A 27,293-nucleotide genomic window follows, 5' to 3' on the forward strand; every position below is an offset into this window, starting at 1 on the left:
TTATTGTATAAAAGTATTAAGGAACAATTATCAAATATGATTTATAATGTATCTGAACTATAAGACATTTTATATTTCCTTTTGGCATCTTCTGACATAGAATATAGAATATAAATTATTCATTCTTTAATAACTGTACCTTGATATTTCTATGTATAAAATAATAAGACAAATTAATTACTGTAGAAAAAGCAAGTAATTGTTTAAAAAAAAAAAGAATATATATTTGAAAATTCTGCTAATTGCATAATTTTTTTAAGCAGCTATGAATCTTTACACCAATAATGAGACCAGAATAATTAATTGTATATAATCAGATTAAAAATTAATTAGTTCCATTATTCTGATTTCATTATTTCTCTTACATTATTTCAATCATATCGATATACATATATACATATACATATACATACATACACATACATATACTCTATATATAATTCACTATCTTTTTAATCTAAGATATAATAATCTTTATAAACTTAATTAAAAGTAATACACAATACACGTATATATATAAGCATGAAAAATCCAGAATATCATATATGTAGATATACGAAATGTGCTATATCATGTATATATTTATATTAATCATGTATAAATCAAGATGTTACTAATATTTTGTAGTAATGTATTTATATATATATATATATATATATATATTTTTTTTTTTGTAGTAATGTATTTATATATATATATATATATACATATATATATATATATATATATATATATATATATATGTGTATACATATATATAAATATAAAACCTTATATATTTATCTATTTATTAACTTATTGAAAGTAATTCTATGACAATACATAAAATGTTACATAACTGTTGAAATTTAAAGTGGTATAAATCCAAAAATAAATGAAAAAATACAAGGAGATAAGGAAGAAAAAGCGGAGAAAGAAAGAATACGAGAAAGAAGAAAAATATAAAGAAAATGGAGAAAGGAAGAGGAAAGGAAGAGAGATAGAAGGAGAGAGAGAGGAAAGGAGGAAGGGGGGGGAGAGAGAGAGAGAGAGGGGGGAAGAAAACAAGAGAAAGAGAAATAAAGGCTAAAAATAAAATAATAATAATAATAATAATACTAAGATATTAATATCAATAATTATTGCAATAAATGTTAAATATCAATTAATAAAACATCCAGGTAAAGTTATAAATAGAAACAAATATTTTAGAAACAAATATTGGTTGAAAATATTTATAATATAATTATATGCAAGTCTTGTAAAAGAAATTGTACTCGTCTTATTTTTTCAAATATTATTTCAATAATCTGTACTAAATTAAATTTGTAGAAAATAAGAACGCTACTTAGATTTTAATTTTGAAGTATAATATATTCAAATATAAAATGTACTTATCGAAAAGTATTTGTAATTTCTACACAAAAAATAATAAATATTACTTCTAATTTGCTAGACATAATCTTAACTATATTTCATCAAATGATGAGATGACTTTAACATTGTTTTTTTGTGATTTAAAGGATTCAACACCATCTCTTGTTACAGAAGTGCCAGTAACATCCAAATATTCCAATCTTGATGCATTTAAAGCTAAGTGAACAAGACTTGAATTTGTCACACGTGGATAATTTCTGAAGGAAAAAAAAACATTTAAATTATTTTTATATTCTTTTATATTATTTTATATATTCTTGCTAAGTTTTTAAATTTTTCATGTAAAATAATTCAAATAAACTTACCGAACAACTAATGTTTTAAGATTAGGATTGTTAGATGTACGTCTATCTTCTCGTAATATTATCATTCCTTGTGGAGCAAGGAAGCTATTTACCACTTCTTTATCACAAATATCGCTTCCAAGTGCACAAATTGCTCTATCTGATATTAAACATCGTTGAAATCCATAATTTTCAAAAGAGTATGCATCGTCGACTAAAAACTAAATTGATACAATTTATTTTTAATTGATACAATTTATGTTTTGATTTTTTACATTTTATATGTAAAAAGAAAACATGCTATCTTTAGCATATGAAAAGAAAATATCTTCAAATTAAACAATTTCCAATATAAACAGTTATAAGAAACCTTCTATTAACATAATTCTATTAACATAATTTTTGAATGATCAATTCTTTGAGTTACTATATATTTTCATATTATTAAAAAATTTTTATAATTTTTATATATTTTTATGTATGCGCATATGGAGTGATATTGGAATAGGTGGTTCCACTTTAGTAGTATTCAACTCTTCGTGAGGATGCAAAAAGATTTTATAAATATAGATCTAAAAACTTTTTCTTTTTGAGATATAAACATTTTATTTATTGAATTTTTCATAAATAACTGTCACACGTAGAATTATGAATACGTACAACATTTTTACATGCTTCCCTGATTTAATTCCATTAGATATTTTATTTGTAGAAACATAAAAAGTTTAATTTATGATAATAATACTATTGATAGTCTGGAAATATTCAAAAACTTAATTATTACTACATGTGATAAAATTCGGAATATACTAGAAATTTTTGAACGTCTTTGATAATTTCTGAACCGTCGTTGTAAAGCATGTATTGTTGCAGAAGGAAATCATTTTCAGCAATTTCTAAGTAAGTTTTAAGAATTCCTAACATTATAACCAGGTGTTTATATTTCGAAAAGGAAGAATTTCTCGATTTTATGTTTATTCAAATAGTCGAATCTGTCGAAAGCAGATTATAATCATAATCCATAGTTCATTTTTACATTTAAATCTTAAATTTATATGGCTGCCTTATTGGTTGAAATATAATCTTAAAATGATCTAACATAAATATAAGAACTGACTATGAATACTGTTTTATGTATAATGAGAACATAACAAATATCAATTTTCTAGCAACTAGAGAGTAATTTGCTGTCAATTTGCTAACATATTGCACGTAGTTTGTTTACTGGGTTTATAATCTTTTATATTCTTAGGAAAAATATATCAAAGTGGAATCTATTTCATGTATCACTGTGTGATACATACTATCACTATATGCACACGTATAGATCTTATATACAGATTTCTTAAATAGCATTCATTAATTATATAGATATTTCTCATTAAAAATTGAGACAAAGTCCTGGATCATTTTTTGTATTATGTTGTATAATAAAGTAGTAATTATTGAGAAAAGTTAATCCAATTAGTCGTTCTTTAGACAAACGTATGTGAGTAAGCTGTACGCTTGATAACATGCATGAACAGGTCAGCCACTTCGGCTCACTCACGCCTGTTTAAAGGATGATTGAATTAACTTTTCTCAATTACTATTTATTATTCGCTATAGCAAAAAATGATTCAGAACTTCGATTCCATTTTTAATGAGGAATACCACTATTTAATTAGTAGGCGCTATTTAAGAAACACCCTGTATAATATATACTACGTTTTCTAATATTTATAAATTTGCTTTTTCCATACCTGTGCTAAATTACCGTCTTCAAATATAGGTAATCGTAAAGCCTGTCGTTGTCGTTGCTGTCGCTGTTGTATAACTTCTGGTAATTCTTCATTTCTCCATATTGAAGGACATTCAAGATATAGATGTGTTAAAGTTTTAGTACTACTAAAACAACCAACTTCACTATCTCCAAGTCCTGTATCTCGTAAATCTAAAATCTAATACAAACTGTAAAAACATCTTGGAATATTTTCCTAATAAAACTAAACATAACATAATAATGATTGACATATTTATATTATAAAGAAGATACAGATGTAAATAAAAGAAATATTATACCTCTAATGTCTTGAATCCAAATCTAGTTGCTAGACTAGCATACGCAACACATTCGCCCAGACGATGACATGAATTTAATCTGAGTTCCTTAAGTTTTGGTATTTTGCTAATAACTAATAAGGAATGTGGCGTAAACCATTCACAATTGCTTAAAATCAGACACTAAAAGTAATATTAAATATTGAACATAATAATAGTGATATAGATTATATAGTGGAAAAAAATAATAAACAAATATAATAAAAATTTACGTGTATCTATTTATTATTTCATAAAATAGCTTTTCTTAAGCATTATATATATATATATATACACACATATTTTTACAAATTAAATTAAAATTATAAATATCTATTTGTTAAGAAATAAATTAAATACCAAATATATATATATATATATATATAATAAATTTATTTCATAGTATCAATTATATCGTGAACTATGTAGTTTTATATAATTTACACAGGACAACTAATTCAAGAAAATTATGAAATCGCTAATACAAATATGTACATAACATACAATCAAAAGAAAATAGTAATATGCAACAATATGCTGTACATTGAAGGATCCATATTTATATTGAAATATTAACTTACTGTCAAATTAGGCATGTGATGATCCATTTTAAAAAAATATGACTTATTATGCTCTATATAATCCATTTTACAACCTTTTAATGAAAGTTTTTCAATGGTACATGGAAAATCTGTTATATGAATCTGTAAAAGTTCCATTATAAGATAAAATATATATTCTCATAATAAAACAAAAACACAAAAAAAATCTTCAGATTAAATAATTTTTAATATAAACATTTATTAATATTATAAGACATACCTTATCTCCATTAATATAATACTCTTCAATGATCAATTCTTTGAGTTGATCACATAATGTCTTTACATTATTAAAAAAACTTTGTGTAAGAGACGAATATTCGCGAGAAATTAGATTGCCACGTATTGCCAAACTCATTGTAATTGGTTGCAAAAATTTCATGTACTGATTCAAATCATCTAAAAGTATGGGCTTTGTCCGAAAATCTACTCTTCTCCACAGAGTTCTGTCCTGTGTTAATTGTGCAAATCTTTGGCAACATCTATGATTCAAAGAAATCAATTATAATAGAAACCAATATTTAAAATATAACAGATTATAAAAAGTATAATGTAGATACATATAACTTACAAACTGATTGCCATTAGATCTTGTGGATGTAAATATTTCAATATATTAAGTAAAACATCATCCGAAAATTCAAGGATGTTCAAGGGTGATATTATTCCATTTAAATTTGTATTTTCTTCAAGTTTTATACGTTTCGTATCCTTACTACTAGATGGTTCAGGAGAAAGAGATTTGCTGCGCTTAATCTTCATTTTTTGCTTTCACCTATATAGCATAAAAAAGAAAAAAATTAATATCTCTAAAGAATCAATAATATGTTAAGCTGAATATATAAATAACTTCATGATTTTTCATAATTCTTATTGAGATCTTGTTGAGAATATATAATTTTTTTCATGTATGTATAGAGCATCATAAAAACATCATAAGAAATAATTTAGAAATTGTTATATATGCATATAAAATACATTTTAACTATATATTGCTTCTATATATAATTATTATAGTTTAATTTTTTGGAAATGCATTATTTACATATGACAAATAATACTTGTCTAAAGTGTTATTATTATAGAAAATTATAAATTTTTCTATATACTTTAAAATATGACTTTACTACTTTACTTTAGACTAGAATTATACAAAATCAGTTATTTATATTAATAAAAAAATATAAATTTAATTTATCAAATAATTTTATTTAAATTACTAAATAATTATTTTACTTTTTGAAAAATTTAAACAATGACAATTTTAATTAAAACGCGTGCGCACGTTGATTATCTATCTTGTTTTTATCAAACTTTACATTTATATCTATTTCATTTAAAGTGTGTTCACTAGTTCAGCTATAAAAAAATAGATACCAATAGTTACATTTTGTCCATAAAACTTTTTTTCAAAAGTACGGTTGTTACGTTTAAAACTTAAATAAATATGAATATATGAAAATAAGTATGAATTTTACTGAAAAAAATATTAAATGAATTCAAATTAACAATGCTACTATAGCTGTCCGCAATATTAACGAAAATTAAATTATATTTTAAAAAAATATTATTAATAAAAGAATACTAACATTAGTTTAAAAAATTCTATTCTAGAGATTTTTCTTTATAAAATAAGTTATAAATTAATAGATTCAAAGCTTCAGTTGATAATAATATTTTTAAAAGCTTAGTGAAAGAAGATTCTTAAACGACAAGAGAACTTGCTAAAAAAATGAATACTGATCATTCAACTGTGATATTGTTTCTATAATAACAAAATAAAAAAATAAATAAATGGATACTATATGAATCAATCCAAAATAAACCTCACGACCAAAACAAAAAAAAGATTAAATGTTCATCATTCATAATGAAATCTATTCATAATGAAATTTATTTTTCGAACGAATTATTATTTATAATAAAAGATGAATTTTATATAATGGTAAGCAATCTTCACAATGGCTTCTAATAAAAACTAGCTCTTCAATCCTACTCCAAAATCAACATCTCATCCATAAAAAAAAAAACGATATAGTGGAATAATACATTATTTGTACCAGTTAAAGACACAATAGAAAATATTATCAACAAATCGAGGGAATGTGATGAAAAATTAAGAATATAACATATCCAGCATTGATTAATCATTATTGACCAATCCTTTTTCAGGATAGATTACATACAAGTCTAAGAACAATAATAAAACTAAATGCATTAAATTATAAAATCCACATCCTTTTTATTTACCACATTTCCAATTTAACATATTTTCAAAGATTTAGATTATTAAAAATAATCGTATATAATAGTAAAAAATAAATTTTTAAAAATGACAGATGTGAAAAAAGCTGTAAAATGATTCATTAATTTAAAAAATATAAATCTTTTTAGAAATGCCATTCATTTATTGCAAATCATTACGTAGTAATTTCTTTTAATATTCAATCTAATAAGATCCAATTTAATAAAAAAAAATCTAGTAAAAAAAATTTTATATTCTCATAATATTGAAAAATAAATTTTTAACATTTTTAACATTTCTCTATTCTTATAATATTCATATAAAAGATATTTTAATCATATAATTTTTATTGTACAGAAAAATGGCAATTTTTTAAAATTACCATTTAAAAGACAAATTAGGTCATAAGAATAAAAATTCTACTATATACTTAATGAATAAATTTTTGATAAAATTTATACTTTCACAGTACTAATACAAAAAACAAAAGCATCTTTTAAAAAATTGTAATTTTCGTCTTTGTTTTTCTCTCTCTCTCTCTCTCCCTCTCTTTTTTCTTTTTCTCCCTTTTCACTTATTTTCTTTCCTTTCTTCTTTTTTTTTTTAAACATTCAAAAAGATAGAAAAAAAACAAGAAGAAGCATAATGTTAATATGGATGTAAAGTTCAGTATGTACAAATGAATCATTACATATGACGCACAAACTACTTTTTTTTATATTTTATCTGCTTATCCTCCACTGTTTAATAAAAATATGTAAATTTACGCTGAATATAATGATAGTTTCAAAGCCTCAACTCTTACCTATATGACACAATAAATAAGGGAAAGCTGATAAAAGCTATACCAGAAACACTACACTGACATTTCGTGATCGACGAATGAATATTCCATTGTTGTGTTTCTTAAAGGTGATGGGTCAACTCTGTAGTGACATTAGAGACCTCGTGCGGTGAAAATGCGAAACGTCAGATTCAAAGGCTGGTATTCATAGCAGAGAGAAGCCTTAGCCTGGATCCTCATGCAGACACCAGCGCTTTGACACCGAGCGCTGATTGGTGAAAAATGGATAACGGGGATAAATAGATTCATTCGCCGTTTTATCTCCACTAGACATTTTTCACCAATCAGCATCTGTATCGAAGCGTTGGTGTCTGCATGAGGATCCAAACTTATTCAAATCATCACATTCGAAAGCAAAGCTCTCATTGGATATCATTCATCGCTCGTTGCGTTTAGTGTGCGAAAGCCATTAGGGTGTTGTGCTTCCATAGGAAAACGGAATCGGAACGGAAAGGTGAAATGGGCAGAGCCAATCAGCATCGTCCCAAAAATTTCAAATTTTCCGTTTCGATTTTAGCATTCTGGTTCCCCCATAGAGCATATTTTCAGAAAATGGATCCATTCTAATCTTATATTTTTTTTCAAATTGATATTTTATTTTATTTAATATATTAATTGAATAAAATGATGAAAAATTATTAAACTTATTAAACTAAAATTATTAAATACACAAATTTGTATATTGATTGTTAAATTGAATGATTGGTAGATCATCAATAGCTTACATTAAAAACAAAATTATCAAAAAATTTTTTTTTCGGAGAGCGCAACAATAGAGAAATAAAATATCAAGAAATGATCTTAATTACGAAATTTCATGATATATTTCCTAAATGAAAAAATTCCCCGAAAATTTCAGTTTTCCAAGTTTTTTAGAAAATAGATATCTTGCTAGTTCAAAGCTGTCAATTATCATGCGTGAATAGGAGAAATCAAAGTAAAATTTTTTTTATCATTTTTATTTTTTTTTGTAAAGATCAATTTTATAAAAATATTCGTTTACATATGATATTCAATAAACTTTTACAGAATTTTTGCATTCTTATATGCAAACTTATCAATTAGAATATTTTCTATTTCCATCCATCCATCCATTCATTCTTAAAAAGATTTAGAGTAAAAGATTTAATTGCTTTCCACAATGGCTGTTTTCATTTAATGACACAAGTCGATACAAGTATCGTTTTGTCCTTGTTACTCATTGAATGCCAAGATAGAACAACGCTTATGACGACTTGAGTCACTAAATGGAAAGCACCTATCATTGATGAGGTTTTTTTTTTTGTTCATTTTGTCGTACAGGATAACAATTAAAAATCTTGCATTTCGATAGCTTGTGACTTTTTTTATATATGTACGTAACTGATCACGAATAAAAAGTTACAAGTTGTGCAAATATTTTATTCTATACTTTTTTCGAAACGACTAATTATATATTAAATATATATTTTATGTAATTTTCTTTATGTCACATAACAGCTGCTTATATGAAGTAAACATATACATGCACAGTTACGATACAAATTAATAGAATTCATTTGAACTTTGTTTAATTGAAAAATATATAATGCCAGAAAATGAACAGCATGTGCATAGTGGGCATTTGTAGTCTGATGTTTAATAAAATTTAAAATGGAAACGTAATAAACAAAAATTCAAAAAAAAAAAATATGTGTGTGTGTGTGTGTGTGTGTGTGTGTGTGTGTAAATCAAGAATATGTAATCACAAAAAGGAATACAAGCGATACTCGATAGGCAGGATTTTAAGCGTATAATAATCTCTTTATTTTTTTAATTTATTTTTATATAAATTATCTTGTAAATGTCTTGAATTATTTGTTGGAATATTTCAATTTCATTTGTTGGAATATTTTATAAAACTTTAAATTGTTAAAATTTTCATAGTTTATAAAATATAATTATGCTATGTCATATATCATTTTCAAGATAACATTGCAATTATATTGAAATACATTCCTGTAAGAAGATTATGAATATCTTTCTGTTATGTAACACAAATTATTTTTATTAATAATAATAAAAACCAACTGAACAAATTCAAAACGAGATAATGTTTAACATATCTTACATTACAAATTTTATTATAAATTTAGAACAATTTCTATAATAAATGTTAAGATACTAATTAATTTTTAATATTTACATTTATTAACTTGCAAGTATATTGTTTAAGGAAAAAATAATATTGATTTTAGATTAATCTGATATGCAATAAGAATATATTTTATGTATGTAATAATAATATAAATAAAAAATATATATGAAAAATATTCATATATCATATTTTATAGCATATAATGAAGTTATATAATGAAGTTCGATTAATTCAAAGAAATTTAAAATAAAGTAAAGGCCAAAGAATGAGTGAGAGATAACGATGGAATAAATTTATTTAGGACATGTGATCACAATAAAGATGAAATATGTTTTAATTTATACTTATTCTTTCTTAATCATAGTCACGAAGTAAAACGTGGACGAAATCAGAATAATAAATACGTAGTAATAAATAATATGAGTATGTTAATTGAATTTTGAGTTGACAACAATACATAGATCAAAAGACTATATTCTAAGTCAGACACTTTTTTGTAAACAATAAACATTTCAGACAGACTAAAACAAACATAACGATATTAAAAATAACAGTAAAATGCATTCATCTGCGTCAGTCAATAGATTTAAGATATCTCAAGTTCATAATTAAGATCTTTGAAACTGTTCCTTGATTAGAAACGAAAATATATTGAGTTACAAAATAAAGTAAAAAAAAAGTTACAAAAAAATGTAGTCAAAATGTAACAAAATCCGAAGTGAAAATATAATGAAAACAGATTTTATGGAAATTCCAACAAGACCTTGTTATAATGTGAGGCTCTCATATTAGTCAAATACTTTAATATACATTATTAATTTTAACAACTATATATTCTTATTTATATCAATTTCATTAAACAGATTCTGTCACATTTTAATAATGTCTATATGCTATGTATCTGTCTGTGTGTGCGCGCGTGCGTGCGTTTATAATAACATTTTTCGACTTTACTTTGTGATTCAACATATTCTTGCTTCTGATCGAGGAATAATTTCGATCTTTAAGATCTTAATCACGAACACAGTAGTATTTTGGATCTTAATTGCAGATACAAAAAGCATGTTGGATTTTGACAAATTATGATTAGATGAACATTTTATCGTTATTTTTAATATCATCATACTCGTTTTATTTAATTTTATTATGCGTGTTTATTGTAAAAAGATATCTGAATATAATCTTGGAATATGGTCTTTTAATCTACATATTGTTATCAATTTATAATTCAATATGCGCATAATATTATATTTACTATTTTAAGTGATTTGTCTGCGTTTTATTCTATAATTATAGTTAAAGACAACTAAATATAAATTGAAACATATTTCATTTTTATCGTGACCTTGTGTTCTAAATAAATTATATTTATTCTATTTTTATCTTTTGCTCGTTTTTAGCCTTAATATTAAATTTTTTTAATGTAAAAAAATGATTCTTCAGAAAATAAAATAAAAGTTTTTCTATTTTCCTTTGTCTCAAATAATATTTTAATTTCAGTTTCAATTTTTCATTCTTATATAATTTTATGTAATTTATATGTATTACATCTTTGCAATATGTTTTGTTTAAATATGTTCAGCTAATGAGCATATACAGTAAATTTTTTCAGACAAAAATTATTTGGATTTATAAAGTCTATAATAATCTATACATATATGTATACACTTCAAATCATTTGGTTCTTAGGATTATTTCAAAGTTAATAATTTATTATTAATATTAAGTAAAATATTAATTTTTTTACTAGTATAAAGCATTTTTATGACACATTAGAAATGAGAAAATGTTTTACGATTTAAAATTTTTTACGATTCATGATATACCTCTTTTTAAATAAAGTTATATATTAAATTATATATTTTAGAATAAATATGATTTTATCAGACATGTAAAAAAATCATATCTTATTATGTAAAGTATTTTTGAAAATATTTTACATATAAATTTAAATCTTCATAAAGTAAATGCAATTTTGTGCAAATAATTTTTCCAAATTCTACTAATTCAAAAGATACATATTAAGGCTCTCTCGCTACAGCCATATCGAATTATGACGTCGGAGGCGAGAAATGACATGTAAAAAGTTTCTTGCGTTATAGATTTATTTTGTACTTTTCCGTTAAAAACATATTTTCGTATTCTTAACAATTTTAAAAAATATCAGAAAGTAAGATATCTCCAATAAATCATGTAAAAGTGTAAAATAACTCTTAAAATAATGATACACTGCTTAACTATTAGAAACTATCAGATCATTAAATCTAGTTCCTGATAGCTGAGCAGTGATTATTATTTCAAGAATTATTTTATACTTTTACGTGATTTATTAGACAAATACATTACTTTCTAGTATTTTTTACAAGTTTTAAAAACATGAAAATATTATGTTTTTAAGGAAAAAGTCATTTCTCGCCTCTGACGTCACACGATCCATGTCGCGCCGTGAGAGAATTGAGCCTTAACACTTATATTAAATATATTATAATTTTTTTCCCATGAAATATTAAAATTATTATAATCTTTGTTATTGAATTACCTGTCCTATCTTTTGTATTCAATTCCAATTTATGTTCAATTTCACATCTAAATGATTTCTTTTAAATATGTTTACCATAAGATAAATCATTATTTTTCTTTGGATCTAAAGTTGAATCATTTACATGATATATTTATAAATAACTTTATTAAACATTGTTTTTATCAATAATGCATTTATCACAGTAATATGTTATTATAGTCTTTTAATTACCTTTCTATCTGAAAGAATTATTGTGCATATTTGTTAATATGACAAATAAATAAAATGGAGATGCAACAACTTTTATATGACTGAGATATACTTAAATAAATTAATTAACCAACCCAATTTAGTCATTCCATTCATCATCAGTGGTATCACTAGTGGATTCTTCACTTTCACTATGAATTGCACGAGATCGTTCAGCCAGAGCTCTAGATAAAGCATCGGCTAAGCCACCACGGAATACAGGTGCAGTATTCGGTTTTACTTCATTTCGAACAGGTTTCAATTCAATGCCCTCACGTATCTGTCGTAGCAACTCTCCCCTTGAATCTTCAACCAATGCTGGTTTCGTTTCTGTTTTATTAACTTTCTGTAAATTAAGACATCTAAATTATGTTGATATTTCAACATAGTTGGGATTAAACTTAAAATTAATTAATCTTTTCTTTTTCAAGACATTCTTTATAAAGGAAGGTGTTAAAAAGTGTCAATTTTGGCCCCTAAATTACTTTTGAATAGATCTTGAAAAATCATTGTTTAGATCCTTAAATGATAAGAAATAACAATCATTTGTCCGAGAAGTGATGGGAACATTACACGAATACATAAATATAAGAAAACTTAAATATAAAAAAAATAACGTTAGTTAAAAACCTGCCTGTACGAGTATTATATCTTTTCTGAAATATTATCTTCTAGCGCGAGTACGAGATATTATCACCAGAGGAACGTATGCTGCTAGACTCTCTACTATTATATACATATTTAATAAAGAATATATTTATATTTAATAAGAATAGATAAACTAATACTTATATTTCACATTTCATTCAAATAAATATAAATTAATTCTACTATGAAATATGGTGATAAAATATAAATAAAAAAACATATAAAAAAGATAAAATTATCGGCTGTGATTATATAAATAAAAAAGACAAATAACAATATAATTATTCCAAGATAATTATATAACATTAATATACATAGTTATATTATACAATATATTGTATGTTATTATTAGCAGTTTTATGAAAATTAAACAATACAAAAATATGAAAAATTATTAAGATAATCTCTCTACACTATTTGGTTTATATAACTTAATATAAAAATAAAATAAAAAAAGATTAATGAATCTTTGGATATAGAACAAATTGATTTTCAGTCAGGAATGATAGATCACTTTTAATACATACCTTTAAAGTCGTCCCGCTTCTAATAGATTCCATAAGCATGGGTCTAAGATCAACTATCGATTCCTCATTATTATTATTAGTAACATTTGTATTCATTGTGCTGTTAGTACTACTTAAATCTGGTAAAGGTGGTGGAGGAGGTGGTGTAGGAATGTTCGTACTTTTTGGAGGAGTTGGTGGAGGCGGAGGTGGAGGAAGAGTCGGTGCTGATGTTATAGTTGGTGGAGGTGGTCTCGATGGTAATGTTTTATGCACTGGTGGAATATTAGACGCATTTAGAGGTGTGCTTGGAGGTAAACTAGATGGCACACTTGGTAATGTCGAAGATGTACTAAAACGATTTGGAGGTAAAGGCGGAGCAGTGCGTGTTTGATACTGAAACACATAATATTTATATGTGTGTATGTATGTGTGTATATATATATATATATATATATGTATATAATTTATATATAAGATCAAATATGCATAGTATAATTAAGAAAATAATTAATATAGCATAGAATAAATCAAAATTGAATAATTTTTGGGGGAAATAAGACTTCATTTTCAAGAGAAAAAATGCAAAATTTTTAAGAAAAAAAATATATAATAACATATTGCAATAATAGAATTGTTTTTAAAACAATTATCTTGCTCATATCTATAATACTAAAAGATGTAAAGATTATTAACAATATCTACAATCTCTAAATATATGTACCAGTATTCCTCATCCCAACTTTATTGAAGTTTTTGTAGAAGAATATATATATATATATATATATATATATATATATATGTGTATGTATATATATATATATATATATAATTATTATATAATATATAAAATTATTGCAATTAATATTATTTATTATAATAAATTTATTATATTCAATAAATATTATATTATATTCAATATTATATTCAACTTCATTTTAATATTGTCATTGTGTAAAGAATATTTAATTTTAACTTATTTAAACCTAACTTTAACTTTTTAAACTATTTAAGACGATGAATAAAAATATTGAAATGAAAAAATAGTTCTGACTAAAAACAGGATAAAACTTACAGGTATTGTTCGTGCTGGAACAGGTGGAGGATATTCTTGTCTTTGTGGCAATGCAGGAGGTTGATTACTATTTTTTGTATTAGCCAATGGCCGAATATCTTCCTGCACTGCACTCATACCTCCATTCCTTTCAATGAAGTCATAAATAAATTTCCGAGTTCCTTTATCTTGAAGTTCATATTCCGAAACACCAGCATTATTAAAAAATTGTTGTAATTGTGAATCTACAGAATCTAACTCCAAACCTTTATTATTTACATCCCATCCTAAATGTGCCACATGTCTGCAAAAAAATGAAAACAATATTTATACATATTTATATATATTTAAATAATTAATAGATGTGTGTAGAATAAAATAAAATTTAAATCTATACCTAAAATTAGAAGGAAGGCCAATATCATCTTTAGTTAACTTGCGTTTGAGATCTTCTTTCCTTTTATACATTGTTTTATACATTGAATTGCTAGAAGCACTTCTATTAACACCAATTGTAGCAGGTGCACCATTTGATAAATTACCTGATGAACCTGATGTGACAGTAAAGGGTGATATGCTACTTTGATTTTTCCAAGGCAAAGTGCTACTAGATTGCATTTCTTTTACTCTCCTTTCTTGCTTTCTTTGACGTTTAGCATTTAATTTTTCAAGAAGTATGTTTCTATAAAAGATATAAAAAAGATCAAAAGAAATAAAAAAAATTAAAGTAATCTAGAAATTATTAATATAAAAATAATTTGATTTGAATGAAACTTTGTCATGTTTATTAACAAACCTTAATGTAATAGCTTCGGTTTCACTTGCAAAGTTAAATGCAGCCATACAATCTTCTGCTTCGAATGTATGAAAATATGACATTGGTGCTTTATAATCCATTGAATTATAGATTTCATGTTCCCATAACATTATCTTTCTTTGCAAGCAATATAATCGTAAAAAAAAGCTGCGTCTTGGATTATCTCTTATCAAAGTGATAATGCCTGTATTCTTTTTAATCCAATCTTTATGTAAAGGAGCTTCAGTCAAATATAATTGAACAACACCAGCTGCTAAACACTAAAACAGTAACATAAATATACAATAAAAATCATATAAAAAAAATATATGTGATGTAATTGTAATTTAAATTCTAAAAACATAAATTTCTGATTAATTAAAATTATTATATACATATAGATATATCAAACAAAAAGAATAGAAGAAGCAGAATTATTAATATTTTTATAAAAGATTGTGGAATAGGATAATAAAAGACATAATGTGATATGAATATATGAATATATTAAGGCAGTTTGCTCAGATAACGATAACAGATTACTCTACCTATTCTTATACCTCACTCTCTAAAAATGATCACTTTCTCATACAGTACATACACATATACACACATACATATACATATATATGTACATGTGTGTACATATACACACATATATATATATATATATATATATATATATATATATATATATATATGTACATACATGTACATTTACTTAGCTGAGTCTATTCAAATATAATAGATTTTACCAAATGTCTATTACAAATTTTTGTCAGCAAAAGGACTATAAATTATACAAAATTTGCTATATTAGATGATAGATTATCAATAGAATTAAACAGGATCTGTATGACACAATTTGACAACAGATTGACAGCAGAAACTAAGCAAATTCTATACAATCACTAAATATAAACACATATAATTACAAGATTATTGCTAGGTTGCATCCATTTCTTGTATGTTAAAAATTTATCAGGTTCTCTATATAATCAATCACTATAATTAAAATTTAGATATGTCATAATTATTTATGCATCTCATATATATATATATATATATATATATATATATATATATTTAGAAGATATAATCGTAATTTTTGTAATAAGAAAATTCACAAATATAGTATCTGGAAAATAATCATTAGTACATATAAAAAATAAAGGATCATGATATACATCTTCAAAAAGATTTTAATAGCTTACTTGTGTTATAAAGAATATATTAATTTTATTAATAAAATAATTAAAAATTATCTAAAAAAAATAAAATATAAGATATTATTTTTTAAGATTAACGTTAATAATGTTAATATACTTTAACGCATAATTTAAATGGTTATGAAACAATCTGTTCAATTTCTGCTGCTAACAAGTCATGTCAACAGACTTTGCTTAGTTTCTGCTGTAGCATAGCATCTCAATAGACTCTGTCGACAGATCATAAACTTAATACAAATACAAATTACTATAATAGAAATCTGATTAAATCTTATTCTCATTCTATAAGCAAATTGCTATATTTTGCTATCTAGATATGTTTATATGTACATAAATATATATATAATAAAGAAATAATAAATTTGATTATTTTTTCCATTTATATATTTATATATTTATATATTTCCATATTACAAATAATAAAGCAATATGAATTGTTCGACATTATTAATTATATCCAAAAAAAATCTAAGTTCTTTATATATATATATATATATATATATATATATATATATATCTCTAATTTTATCTTTAATATATTAAACTTAAAAATACATAAAGGTATGAAAGTAATGAAAAATAAATGGAACCTAAAGGAAAAGTTTAAAAACTATTTGTCAATTCAATTAATATATTTAATTGATAGATCAAAATTAACACGTTCATAAATAATATTGATAATTTCAAAAAAGTTTTCACCTGGCAGCGATTTCCTATCAGTTGGAAGATTTGTTCATTTTCTTCCGGTTTTAGGAGTATTGTACCCCTGTTCTTATCCATATTACCAGACTTCATATTATCATCGAATAAGATTAGAATTGTTGCATAACCAAATATATACTCAGTCTAAGACCGCGCCTTTTTTCACGCCTAAAATATTTTCTTCATCATCGTTATATCAACATATTTTGATCTATCGACCATTCGCATAATTTCATACAGCTGACGATATCACTTTAGCAAAAGTGAAAAAAAGAAAACGAGAAAAAAGAAATTCAAAAATGTATAAACCATTAATGAAACGACTTTAAATCCAAATTCTTCACGAAATTCTTCGATATTTCACGATGATAAATGTCTTCACACTGATATATCAAGTCCACGATAAAAACCTTCGACTCACGATAATGATGACATTTCCCTTCTATCCGGTTCAACGTTCCGCATTTCTGCGTTTCTTTACGTGACGCATTTTCACCATATGGAATTGAATGACATCAGTCTAGTTTTCATCGAAGTCTTCGGCGCGTTCAGAAAATACAAGTTTGTATTTATAGCGTGTATATATTTTTTCATTGGGCAGAACTGAACGCACTGGAACGATACACTAGAGGTACGGTCAAGAGCTTACTATAAATGCAATTGAAGCATTTTTTGATTAATAAAATTCTTTGTTTTTATTGGACAATCAAACTCTTCGAAGCATTTGTAATGTTTACATTGGCTACGGTCCATTTAGCGCTACAAAAGTTTCGAAGCGTTTGATTAATCAATCAAAACAAAAAATTTTATGAATTGACCAATCAAAAAATGCTTCGAAGCATTTGTAGCATCAGGTGGACTGCACCACTTTTGTAGCGCTAAGTGGACCGTAGCCTTTATCTTTCTTCTTCCAGTGAAATTACTTTAATTTGCACTCCACCACCAGATGACGGTATCTCATCTTTCGTCCATCTTATATACAGAGCTTTCATTTCTCTTAGTACATGTTCTGTGGCCTTAACATTGTACGATTCCCGCCGATTCTTGCACCGCATGCGTGTGACACTTTTGCCATCTGCTTCCGCTCCGCCGCTTGGCGCGTCTGCCGCCAGGCGCCACCGTCTATCGAGGAAGCAGACGCTTATACCAGTATGGTAACTTCCGCCTTGCATGCAATAAATTTTACTGTGTCATTTCTCGTCTATGACGAGAGAATTAGAAATCCAATTGGCTGATTACGCAGGAGGTTTAACGATTCTGACATACATTTTCAGAGATTTAGAAAATAAATATAAGTCGCGTTAAATAGATTCCAAATGTTTTATACTAACAGATACACCTTGCAACTGCAACTTTTCTTCTGCTTCATTCTACCTACGATAATACCTATATATTTTTGGGACGAAACTTGGAGCTATAATAGCGCAAATATTTATGCGATAGATTACTTTGAACTCTATATGGACAATCAATAGCATTGTATACACACACACACACACACACACACACACACACACACACGTGAAATATATATAGCACACATTCTTACCATGATCGATGAAAAAAGTGAAAAAAATGTTAGAATCGAAATAATACATTAAAATTTAAATAAAGTATATATGTGTACATATATATATATCTTCTTGGGAATACCGTTTGTATCATCGATCAAGAAAGATCATTACGTGTACATAAAAAATGTAAACAAAAAAGATCATAAATAAATTATTCATGAATGATTATGGATACTAGTCTGAGTCCATCGAATATATTGTCACTTTTAGCTGCATCAATTTCGCCAGATATAATTATGAACAAAAAGCAATGCTTTTTTTAAAACTTGTGAACTTAATTGTGCAGAAGATGGATAAATAATTATACTGTAAATGATAATAAAATACCAAAAGAATAAAATCTTTTATATATTATAGTTTTAGACATTATAGTTTTTATTACATATTGGGATTATAGTTTTAGACATTACAAATGAATCTCGATATTCCATCAGATTTTTATAACCACCGAATTGCGCAACATGATTAAGAACAAATTACATCGTTCTGATGAACATTCATTAATGATGGAAAATATTAATGATGAGAAACCAGTCTTTCCGGCTAATCAAAATGGCATTAACTAGCGGATAGTTTTATTAAATGCTAAGGTAACGTAACAGACTTTACATAATTATTTTTAACAATGATTCATCATATTTATGCCTTCAGAGATTTTAATTTTTTTATAGCATTGATCGATCAGATAATTTAAGATCCATTAAAAATGTCATTTGATTATAATTAGAAATAAAAATAGAATTCATCAAGAACTTTAAAAATAATTATGATTAAACATAATTGCTAATTTTTTTAACAAATAATGAAATATTTGATGTATTATTATATTGTAATTATTATAAATAAGATGCAGATAAAGATTAAATTTTTTTTACTATTAAAAGTAAATAACTAGAAAATTAATTATTTTAATTTGTACGTAAATTATTCTGAGACGTCTTCTAAATTTGGAAATACGAAAATAAATGATCGTTTAGAAGTATTTTCGATATCATTTGGACATCATCGCAATAATGACTCTTAATGCAGCATAATGTTTTTCTGATTGGCACTAGGAAATATCAATGAGATACGTAGGAATATAATTTGGAATATAATCATGGATTTATTTTAGGTGTCACATCATTCTTATCATTTATTTGACGATTAAGAAATAAATCATAAATTGTTTTATAATTGTTTGAATTGTTTTTAATTGTTTTAGATTTATATGAAAACAGAATTATAATCACAGCTACATTCTTATCAAGAGAATCTCTAGCGAAGTAACAAACAATTTCGAAAATCAAGATGAAAATTAAATACAGTTTATGCCGGAATTTTACCGGCTTTCACGGAGTAAGTACCTTTTCCAGTACTGTCTATGTTCGCCGAGCTGCTGCTGTAAACTCCTTTGGCACCATCGACTGTACCACTCGTACCTTCATCGCTTTCACCGATACGGGAGAATATACTACAAACAAAAATAAGTAATTATCAATAAGTTATTATTTGTTATCAATACAAGATTAATTTTAAAAATTCTTGAGAAATCTTTGTAACAAATATTTTTAAATTTATTTATAGACATGTTTCTTTTTTTAATGCTCATTACTCAGTCTATTAATCACAATAATATTACAATTACAAAACTAAACAGCCCTTTTTTTTTTAAATTATTCAAGTAATCTTTCTAAAATTGAAAACTTTATCCAGAACATATAAAATGTTGAAAAGCTGTAATTAGCGTTTATTATTTAGGTTTTTTTTGTCGACTTATGTCTCATCAAGGTATATTTGTTCATTATATTACCATGTTTCGCTAATTTCCATAATCAGCCATAATTTGCGTATTATCGATTGTATGACGAACGGGAATTATGGAAACATTCAGAACTTGTTCACCTTGAAATCTACTCTGTTAGAAAAACTTCACGGATTGATTCACCGCAAAAATCTGATGTATTACTCGATTGCTGAATCATACTTTTTTCTTTCTTGATATTTTAAATCCAAGTTAATAATTTCAACAATAGAGTATTAAATTTGAAATTAATTTTCTTCTTTTTTTCAAATAATATAGAGAGAATAATATAGAGAAAATATAGAGACAATATAAATCGTCTTATACAGACGATTAAGATTAAATTATTAAAGTACTTTTTAACTTTTGAACATACAAATATATTTAATAGTACATACTCTACTGGGCCGTGACTTCCAAGACCTGCATGACCTCCATATCCTCCAGAACCAGCATTTGCACTTGCACTAGCTTGGGCATTTGCATTTGCACTAGCACCACCACATCCTCCAGTAGCACATCCACCTGTCATGAGATAAAATAGAGATATATTTAAATCTATCTTTATTAATTAATATTGTCTGAATCTCTTTTAAAAAAAAAATTTTATTTAAAGTACCTCCTAGACCTCCTCCACTATGTCCGCCACCTAAGCCACCTCCATGTCCACCACCACTTAATCCTCCTGCTCCACCATATCCACCACCACTTAATCCTCCTGCTCCACCATATCCACCACTTAAACCGCTATGTCCACCGCCTAGGCCTCCTCCATGTCCATCGCCTAGGCCTCCTCCATGTCCACCGCCTAGGCCTCCTCCATGTCCACCGCCTAGGCCTCCTCCATGTCCACCGCCTAGGCCTCCTCCATGTCCACCGCCTAAACCTCCTCCATGTCCACCGCCTAAGCCTCCACTATGTCCACCATATCCGCCAGAAGTACTTCCTCCAAAACCGCCGCTATCTGTGTACGTGTTATCAAGTTTATATATAGAATTATTTCAAGACCCCAAAAAATACGGACGCGTAAAAAATAAAATAATCAAAATTTTTTATATTTTGGACAAGACATTAAAAGAAATGTATTAAACATATAAAATGTAGCATATATCCTATTTTGATTAAATAAATTTTAACTAATGATATTAATAATTATACATATTTAATATAGATTCTATATAGATAATAATATAGATTCTAACAGCAAATCATTTCGTATTTTTTAACGTTTACTTACGACCACCGCCATAACCGGTGCCATGACCATGTCCTCCGTAACCTCCGGTGCCACCACCACTTCCGCCATAACCACCATCACTATCACTACCACTACCACCACCACCACCACCAATACCATTACCATGACCTCCACTTCCACCATAACTGCCAGCACCGGCGCTAACTCCGCCGTAGCCGCCAGCACCAGACTCACCTCCACTAACTTTACTAACTCCACTACTACCACCACTGTGACCTAAAAATGCACGTTGTATAAAAGCTCTATGTTGAGATGTCTATTAAATTATAAAAAAATAGTTATTATTATTGAAACCAGAGATAAAAGCAAAAGCATTTTGTTTTAAATTAAGCGCATGGTTTAAAATTATCTTGTTATTTAGCATTTATATATTTATATGAGAAGAATTAATAAATTCTAATTGATTACGCATGACTATTTAATTGATTATAACTGCTTCTATGTTATTTTCAGCTGTATAAATTTTTCAATGTAATATATTTTTGCAATATGCTGCTGTGTTAAAATCTATTAGCATGCAAAAAAACACATATATATATATATATATATATATATATATAAACAATATATATGGTATGTATTATCTATCACATAAATGCTAAATGGTTTTTTTTTTTAATATCCTGTATAATTAAAAGTCAATATTTAATAATAATGTAAATTTATACATACATATATATGTATATATGTATGTAATATGCATATAATATGTATATAATATGTATATAATGTATATAATATGTATATAATATGTATATTATATACATATATACATATATACATATATATGTATGTATAAATTTACATTATTGTTAAATATTGACTTTTAATTATACAGGATGTTAAAAAAAAAACCGTTTAGCATTTATGTGATAGATAATACACACCATACTGAGTAAAAAAATCTTAGAACATAGGTCGAAACCGTTTTTGACTTAGAAGAATTACGTGATCGAATTTAGTGTGCTTATCAAAATAATTCAACAGAGATCTAAAATTTTTGAGTTCGCAATTCTATAAGAGAAAGATGCCAAATATATTTTTTTACTCAGTATGGTGTATACTATCTACCATATAAACAGCTGAATAGCTTTTTTGAATATTCTATATATGACGTGCATATATATCTATATTTTCTATATATCAAATTCTTGTATATTAGAACAAATGCTTTCATTTTGAACTTACTACCACCAAAGCCTCCGTTGGTTCCATGTCCTATAAAAAAATTATATACTGCTATGAATTAAATATTTAAAAAAGTATAGAAAGAAAACAAATTATCTTTGATTTAATTGTTCAAAATTGATGAAAATGAAAAATTAATTACCGAATCCACCGCCGCCTCCGTGGCCACCGCCGCTTCCGTGGCCACCGCCAAAACCACCCCCTCCATATCCACCACTGCCGCCTCCATATCCACCATGTCCACCTCCACTTCCTAGTCCACCGTGGCCACCACCACTTCCGAGTCCACCGCCACTTCCGAGTCCACCGCCACTTCCGAGTCCACCGCCACTTCCGAGTCCACCGTGGCCACCGCCTATTCCACCATGACCAGTACTACCTCCGAGTCCACCTCCGAAACCACCTCCTTGACCGCCACCATGTCCACCGCCTCCGAAACCACCTCCTTGACCGCCGCCACCGTGTCCACCGCCTCCGAAGCCACCTCCTTGACCGCCGCCTCCGAAACCACCTCCTTGACCGCCGCCATGGTGTCCACCCCCTCCGAAACCGCCGCCACCGTGTTCACCACTTCCAAAACCACCTCCTTGACTACCAAAGCCACCGCCTCCGTATCCACCGCCACTTGACAGAGCTGAAGATTGTGCACCCGCCGAAGCACTACCGACAGCTTGTGAATTGGATTTGGAAAAACTGCTGCCACCGCCAAGTGAACTTGCGCTAGCTGAACTACTGGCACTACTGGAAGCGAATGAACCTCCGCTGTAACGCTTTGAACGCAATAATTCGACTTCTGCAACAAAAAAGATTGTTTTCGTATTATCAACTTAAATTTAATTTAAAATAAAATCACTACAAAAGAATAATATTAAATAAACTACAACTCTTTTTATGTTACATGAGAAATTCACTCTTATGTTATATAAGAAATAGTCATATTTTTTATGAATTTTTCTTCTTCATATGAAACAAAAATGCATAACAGCTTTAATGCTCATTAGAAATTAAACGAAATACTCGATTATCTCGGATCAGAGTTCAAGTATCTATAAACATCAATTATCTATATGCAACTATAACAAATTTTCATATTTGTAGCAAAAATTCATTATCAAGTTTCTTAATAAATAAAAAATATAAAACTAGGGAATACTTTATATTTTTATGAGTACTTTGAACTCGAAAAGGATAAAACTACGAGGCTAATCTTAAATAAAAAAGAAGACGCGCATTTATACATATTTATGAATATTACGTCACAAGAAAATTATCGCTAATTTTTTACTAATAGTAAAATCTTGGAAACACAGACTGATATTTTGTGCTTTTATTTAATGAACATAATGTATATATTGTATCATTTCATTATTTTATTATTTTATTTTTTAAGATTTTTTATTTTTTACTTTTGTTTATGTATAATACAATATTAAGTACATGTATTACATATATATATATTAATATAAAATTATATATTAAAATAAAAAATGTCATTCAAATTATTGAAATTTTCTTTTATATATTTCTAACAAATTTCTTCTTTTTTATAATAGATATATTCAGATAACAAAGATAATGGAAGCGAAGCATATTGAACGGTGTTAATGATGATGACAAAGTGATGTTAGAAGATGGAAGTAATTTACCTCGTGCTTGGATACATGTTGCAAGTAATAAGGCCAAAAGGCCGATCGCCCGATACTGCCACATGACGATATCTGACTTCTATCCCGATCAGCGGCAGTTACCAAGTCTTTATATCTTGTCTCCCACTTTAGCCGCTTATTCCTTCCTAAAACACCGGTTGCTTCACTGAGGATCACAGATTGGATTGAGAAACGAGAAGAGCAAAAAATACGTCGGACCAAGGCTAAGGTAATCTCGATGATAGACGTATTATTCTGATTGGAAATCCATCCGGGCCTGTCATTCTATCTTGTTATTGTTTATCTTTTGGCTTATATTTTATTGAATATCGACACTTTTTACTGTTATAAAACACAAAACAATATAAGCGAAATTTGCCTTTAAAAAGATTTGGACACAATAGACTGTAATTTTTTTAAAAGTTAAATTAGTCAAAGTAAATTAAATTTTATAAAAAAGAAGCTAAATATATTCGAATAAAATTTTCTTGAGAATGAGTTGAGTTTATAAAACAATAGCCAGCATCACACAAGTTACATCTCTTTTCAAAGAAATATGAGAAATACAGGAATTTTTCATTTGATTATTTATAGAGAAAAAATATTTATTATACGAAGTGAAACGATGAACGAGTCTCTAGAAGGCCAAGCAATATATGTAAGCAATATATGTTGTCGGAACAGGAAATTTAATCACAATATGTTAACTAAGAAAGTCATAGTCAACAATAAAGACACTATGTGTTAGTTAAGAGAGTCATATAGCAAAGACACTTTCTCTTATTTAATAAAGTAAACTGCTATCATAATTTATTACTGTTATAAATATGATATGCTAAGTATTAAATATATATTTGATCATTGACATTGTCATGGTTTAATAATTATCAGTTCAAATAGCTACTGATACATCTAAGTTGATAATGCAAAATATTTTACGGGAAGGTCATTCGCAGCCTCCAGCGGATTTGTCTAATAAATCTCAATGTCATTTTACAGATTTATCATCTGTGCCAATCGTTAATACAAAATAAGACATATATTCACATTATCAATAGTAATGATTTTCACAAATTATTCTATAAAGAAATAAACCTCAAAAAAATTTTTAAACATTAGAATGTTATAAAAAATATAATTTAGTTAATAAATATTATTTTTATTATTTTAAATTTCTTAATTTGAGAGACAAATAATTATGTGTTTTAAAGCGTAATAAATATTAGAGAATATAAATATCTCTTTAAAAGTAAGATTATTAAATCTGTAGTTATGTTTTACTTGTTTAAAAATATTTCTTTTTTTTTTCATTTTGTAAAAGTTATATGTAATCATTTATGCAAATGTAATTATCAATTTAAGGAAAACATGATTCAGTAAAATTAAAAAGAAAATTAAAAACTTAATATTTCTAGTATTACTTGTTTATAACTGATATTAAGTTAATTTATTAAGATTTATAAATTCATATTCATTAAAAAATGTATAAACTGATACAATATAAAGGATACATATCATTAATAAATATTAAGATTAGATCCTTGAAAAAGACTGCGATGCAATAAAGCCATAGAAAAAATAGTTAATTTCATAGATTACCGCAATCTATTTCTTGAGATATATCTAGACTTTTAGTCGCAATAAATTATTGCACATAATATTTGCATAATATATAGCATATTTTATATGGTTTAGGAATAAAATAAATGTAAAATGTAAATATGTAAAATAATCCGTCTTAGATCCAATATAAAACATCCATAATATAAAGTTAACAATAGAAACTATAATTGGTATTTTTCATAAGTTATGAGATAAAAATAAAACATTAAAAATTATTGATTTGCATTTTTAATATTTAAATGCCAATCAATGTGTACATTAGAAATAATAAGATGGGTTGCGGTTTTATTTAGATTTATCTTTAAATCACGCATAATGTGTATGTGTATGTGGTTCGACGAAACGTATATTCTACGAAAAGTGTGTTACAAAATACACTATGTAAATTAAATTATAAGAAAAATATTAAATATAAAACTTACTTTTTGTCTCCGTCCATGATAGATACAACACATCTATTACTTATGTTAAAATGCATTTTATTAGAACCGCAAATCTTCTTTCTTAATTAATCTGTCTTTATTCGAATTTTTATTAAATCTTTTCATTTGATTTGTATAAAGTATTATAAACATCAACTGATTAATGAAATAGCCACTTACTTAATCTTGAATGAAGAAAATATGATATTTAATTAAAATATAAACTGTTTTAAAAAAAGAAAGATTATTATTTTCCAAGAACTACACGAACATTATTTCTACAATTTGATATTATCGCAATTAAATTAAACGGGGAAGTACAATCCTCCAATCGACTTAAAGATTAATATGACGCATAATATTAAGAGAGAGTTCTGTGGCTTCTGTCATTGGCAATTTTTTGATGTTTTCTTGACGCAATGATTTATAATTCGCATACTCAGCGTAGAGTGAATGACATAGGAAAACTGATATTTATTTAATGATTTAATCTCACAATCATTCTTTT

General features: G+C 26.5%; 3 protein-coding genes and 1 long non-coding RNA gene across 19 annotated transcripts; 1 reads left to right on the forward strand and 3 right to left on the reverse strand.

The window, feature by feature from the left end:
* Positions 1 to 207: 207 nt before the first annotated feature.
* Positions 208 to 7,571, reverse strand: LOC105427683 (uncharacterized). The gene is made up of 8 exons (XM_011639546.3): positions 7,432 to 7,571; positions 4,953 to 5,156; positions 4,602 to 4,863; positions 4,361 to 4,483; positions 3,762 to 3,923; positions 3,443 to 3,640; positions 1,722 to 1,921; positions 208 to 1,613 (listed from the first exon to the last, which is right to left on the reverse strand). Exons 2-8 carry the CDS (start codon positions 5,141 to 5,143, stop codon positions 1,448 to 1,450), a joined length of 1,302 nt encoding a protein of 433 aa, XP_011637848.2. The 5' UTR covers positions 5,144 to 5,156; positions 7,432 to 7,571; the 3' UTR covers positions 208 to 1,447.
* A 4,684-nt stretch (positions 7,572 to 12,255) lies between these two features.
* LOC105427658 (actin nucleation-promoting factor WAS) lies at positions 12,256 to 17,758 on the reverse strand. Of its 3 annotated transcripts, none has more exons than XM_089078093.1 (7): positions 17,289 to 17,758; positions 15,361 to 15,641; positions 14,962 to 15,246; positions 14,586 to 14,868; positions 13,532 to 13,906; positions 12,452 to 12,702; positions 12,256 to 12,342 (listed from the first exon to the last, which is right to left on the reverse strand). In XM_089078093.1, the coding sequence occupies exons 1-6, from the start codon at positions 17,382 to 17,384 to the stop codon at positions 12,457 to 12,459; spliced, it is 1,566 nt and encodes a 521-aa protein (XP_088934219.1). In that variant the 5' UTR covers positions 17,385 to 17,758; the 3' UTR covers positions 12,256 to 12,342; positions 12,452 to 12,456. The 3 variants fall into 3 exon arrangements, with proteins under 3 accessions (XP_088934219.1, XP_011637822.2, XP_011637837.2); XM_011639520.3 differs by having other exon boundaries at positions 12,256 to 12,346; XM_011639535.3 differs by having other exon boundaries at positions 12,256 to 12,702; positions 17,289 to 17,459; positions 17,601 to 17,757.
* Positions 17,759 to 18,280: 522 nt separating this feature from the next.
* On the forward strand, positions 18,281 to 26,799 carry LOC148936499 (uncharacterized). Of its 11 annotated transcripts, none has more exons than XR_016139492.1 (5): positions 18,404 to 18,537; positions 19,263 to 19,455; positions 20,070 to 20,334; positions 24,648 to 24,969; positions 25,335 to 26,799. It is a non-coding gene; the product is annotated as an uncharacterized LOC148936499 (long non-coding RNA). The 11 variants fall into 11 exon arrangements; XR_016139493.1 differs by having other exon boundaries at positions 18,407 to 18,537; positions 19,300 to 19,455; XR_016139496.1 differs by having other exon boundaries at positions 18,426 to 18,440.
* On the reverse strand, positions 19,951 to 24,882 carry LOC105427724 (uncharacterized). 4 transcript variants are annotated; one of them, XM_089078088.1, is made up of 7 exons: positions 24,741 to 24,882; positions 23,237 to 23,887; positions 23,095 to 23,124; positions 21,886 to 22,122; positions 21,268 to 21,612; positions 21,047 to 21,173; positions 19,951 to 20,318 (listed from the first exon to the last, which is right to left on the reverse strand). In XM_089078088.1, the coding sequence occupies exons 1-7, from the start codon at positions 24,802 to 24,804 to the stop codon at positions 20,174 to 20,176; spliced, it is 1,599 nt and encodes a 532-aa protein (XP_088934214.1). In that variant the 5' UTR covers positions 24,805 to 24,882; the 3' UTR covers positions 19,951 to 20,173. The 4 variants fall into 4 exon arrangements, with proteins under 4 accessions (XP_088934214.1, XP_088934215.1, XP_088934216.1 ...); XM_089078089.1 differs by lacking the exon at positions 23,095 to 23,124; XM_089078090.1 differs by lacking the exon at positions 21,886 to 22,122.
* Positions 26,800 to 27,293: the final 494 nt, after the last annotated feature.

The sequence above is a fragment of the Pogonomyrmex barbatus genome, unplaced genomic scaffold, assembly GCF_055798465.1.
Source record: "Pogonomyrmex barbatus isolate J1 unplaced genomic scaffold, ASM5579846v1 scaffold21, whole genome shotgun sequence".
Classification (NCBI taxonomy): domain Eukaryota; kingdom Metazoa; phylum Arthropoda; class Insecta; order Hymenoptera; family Formicidae; genus Pogonomyrmex; species Pogonomyrmex barbatus.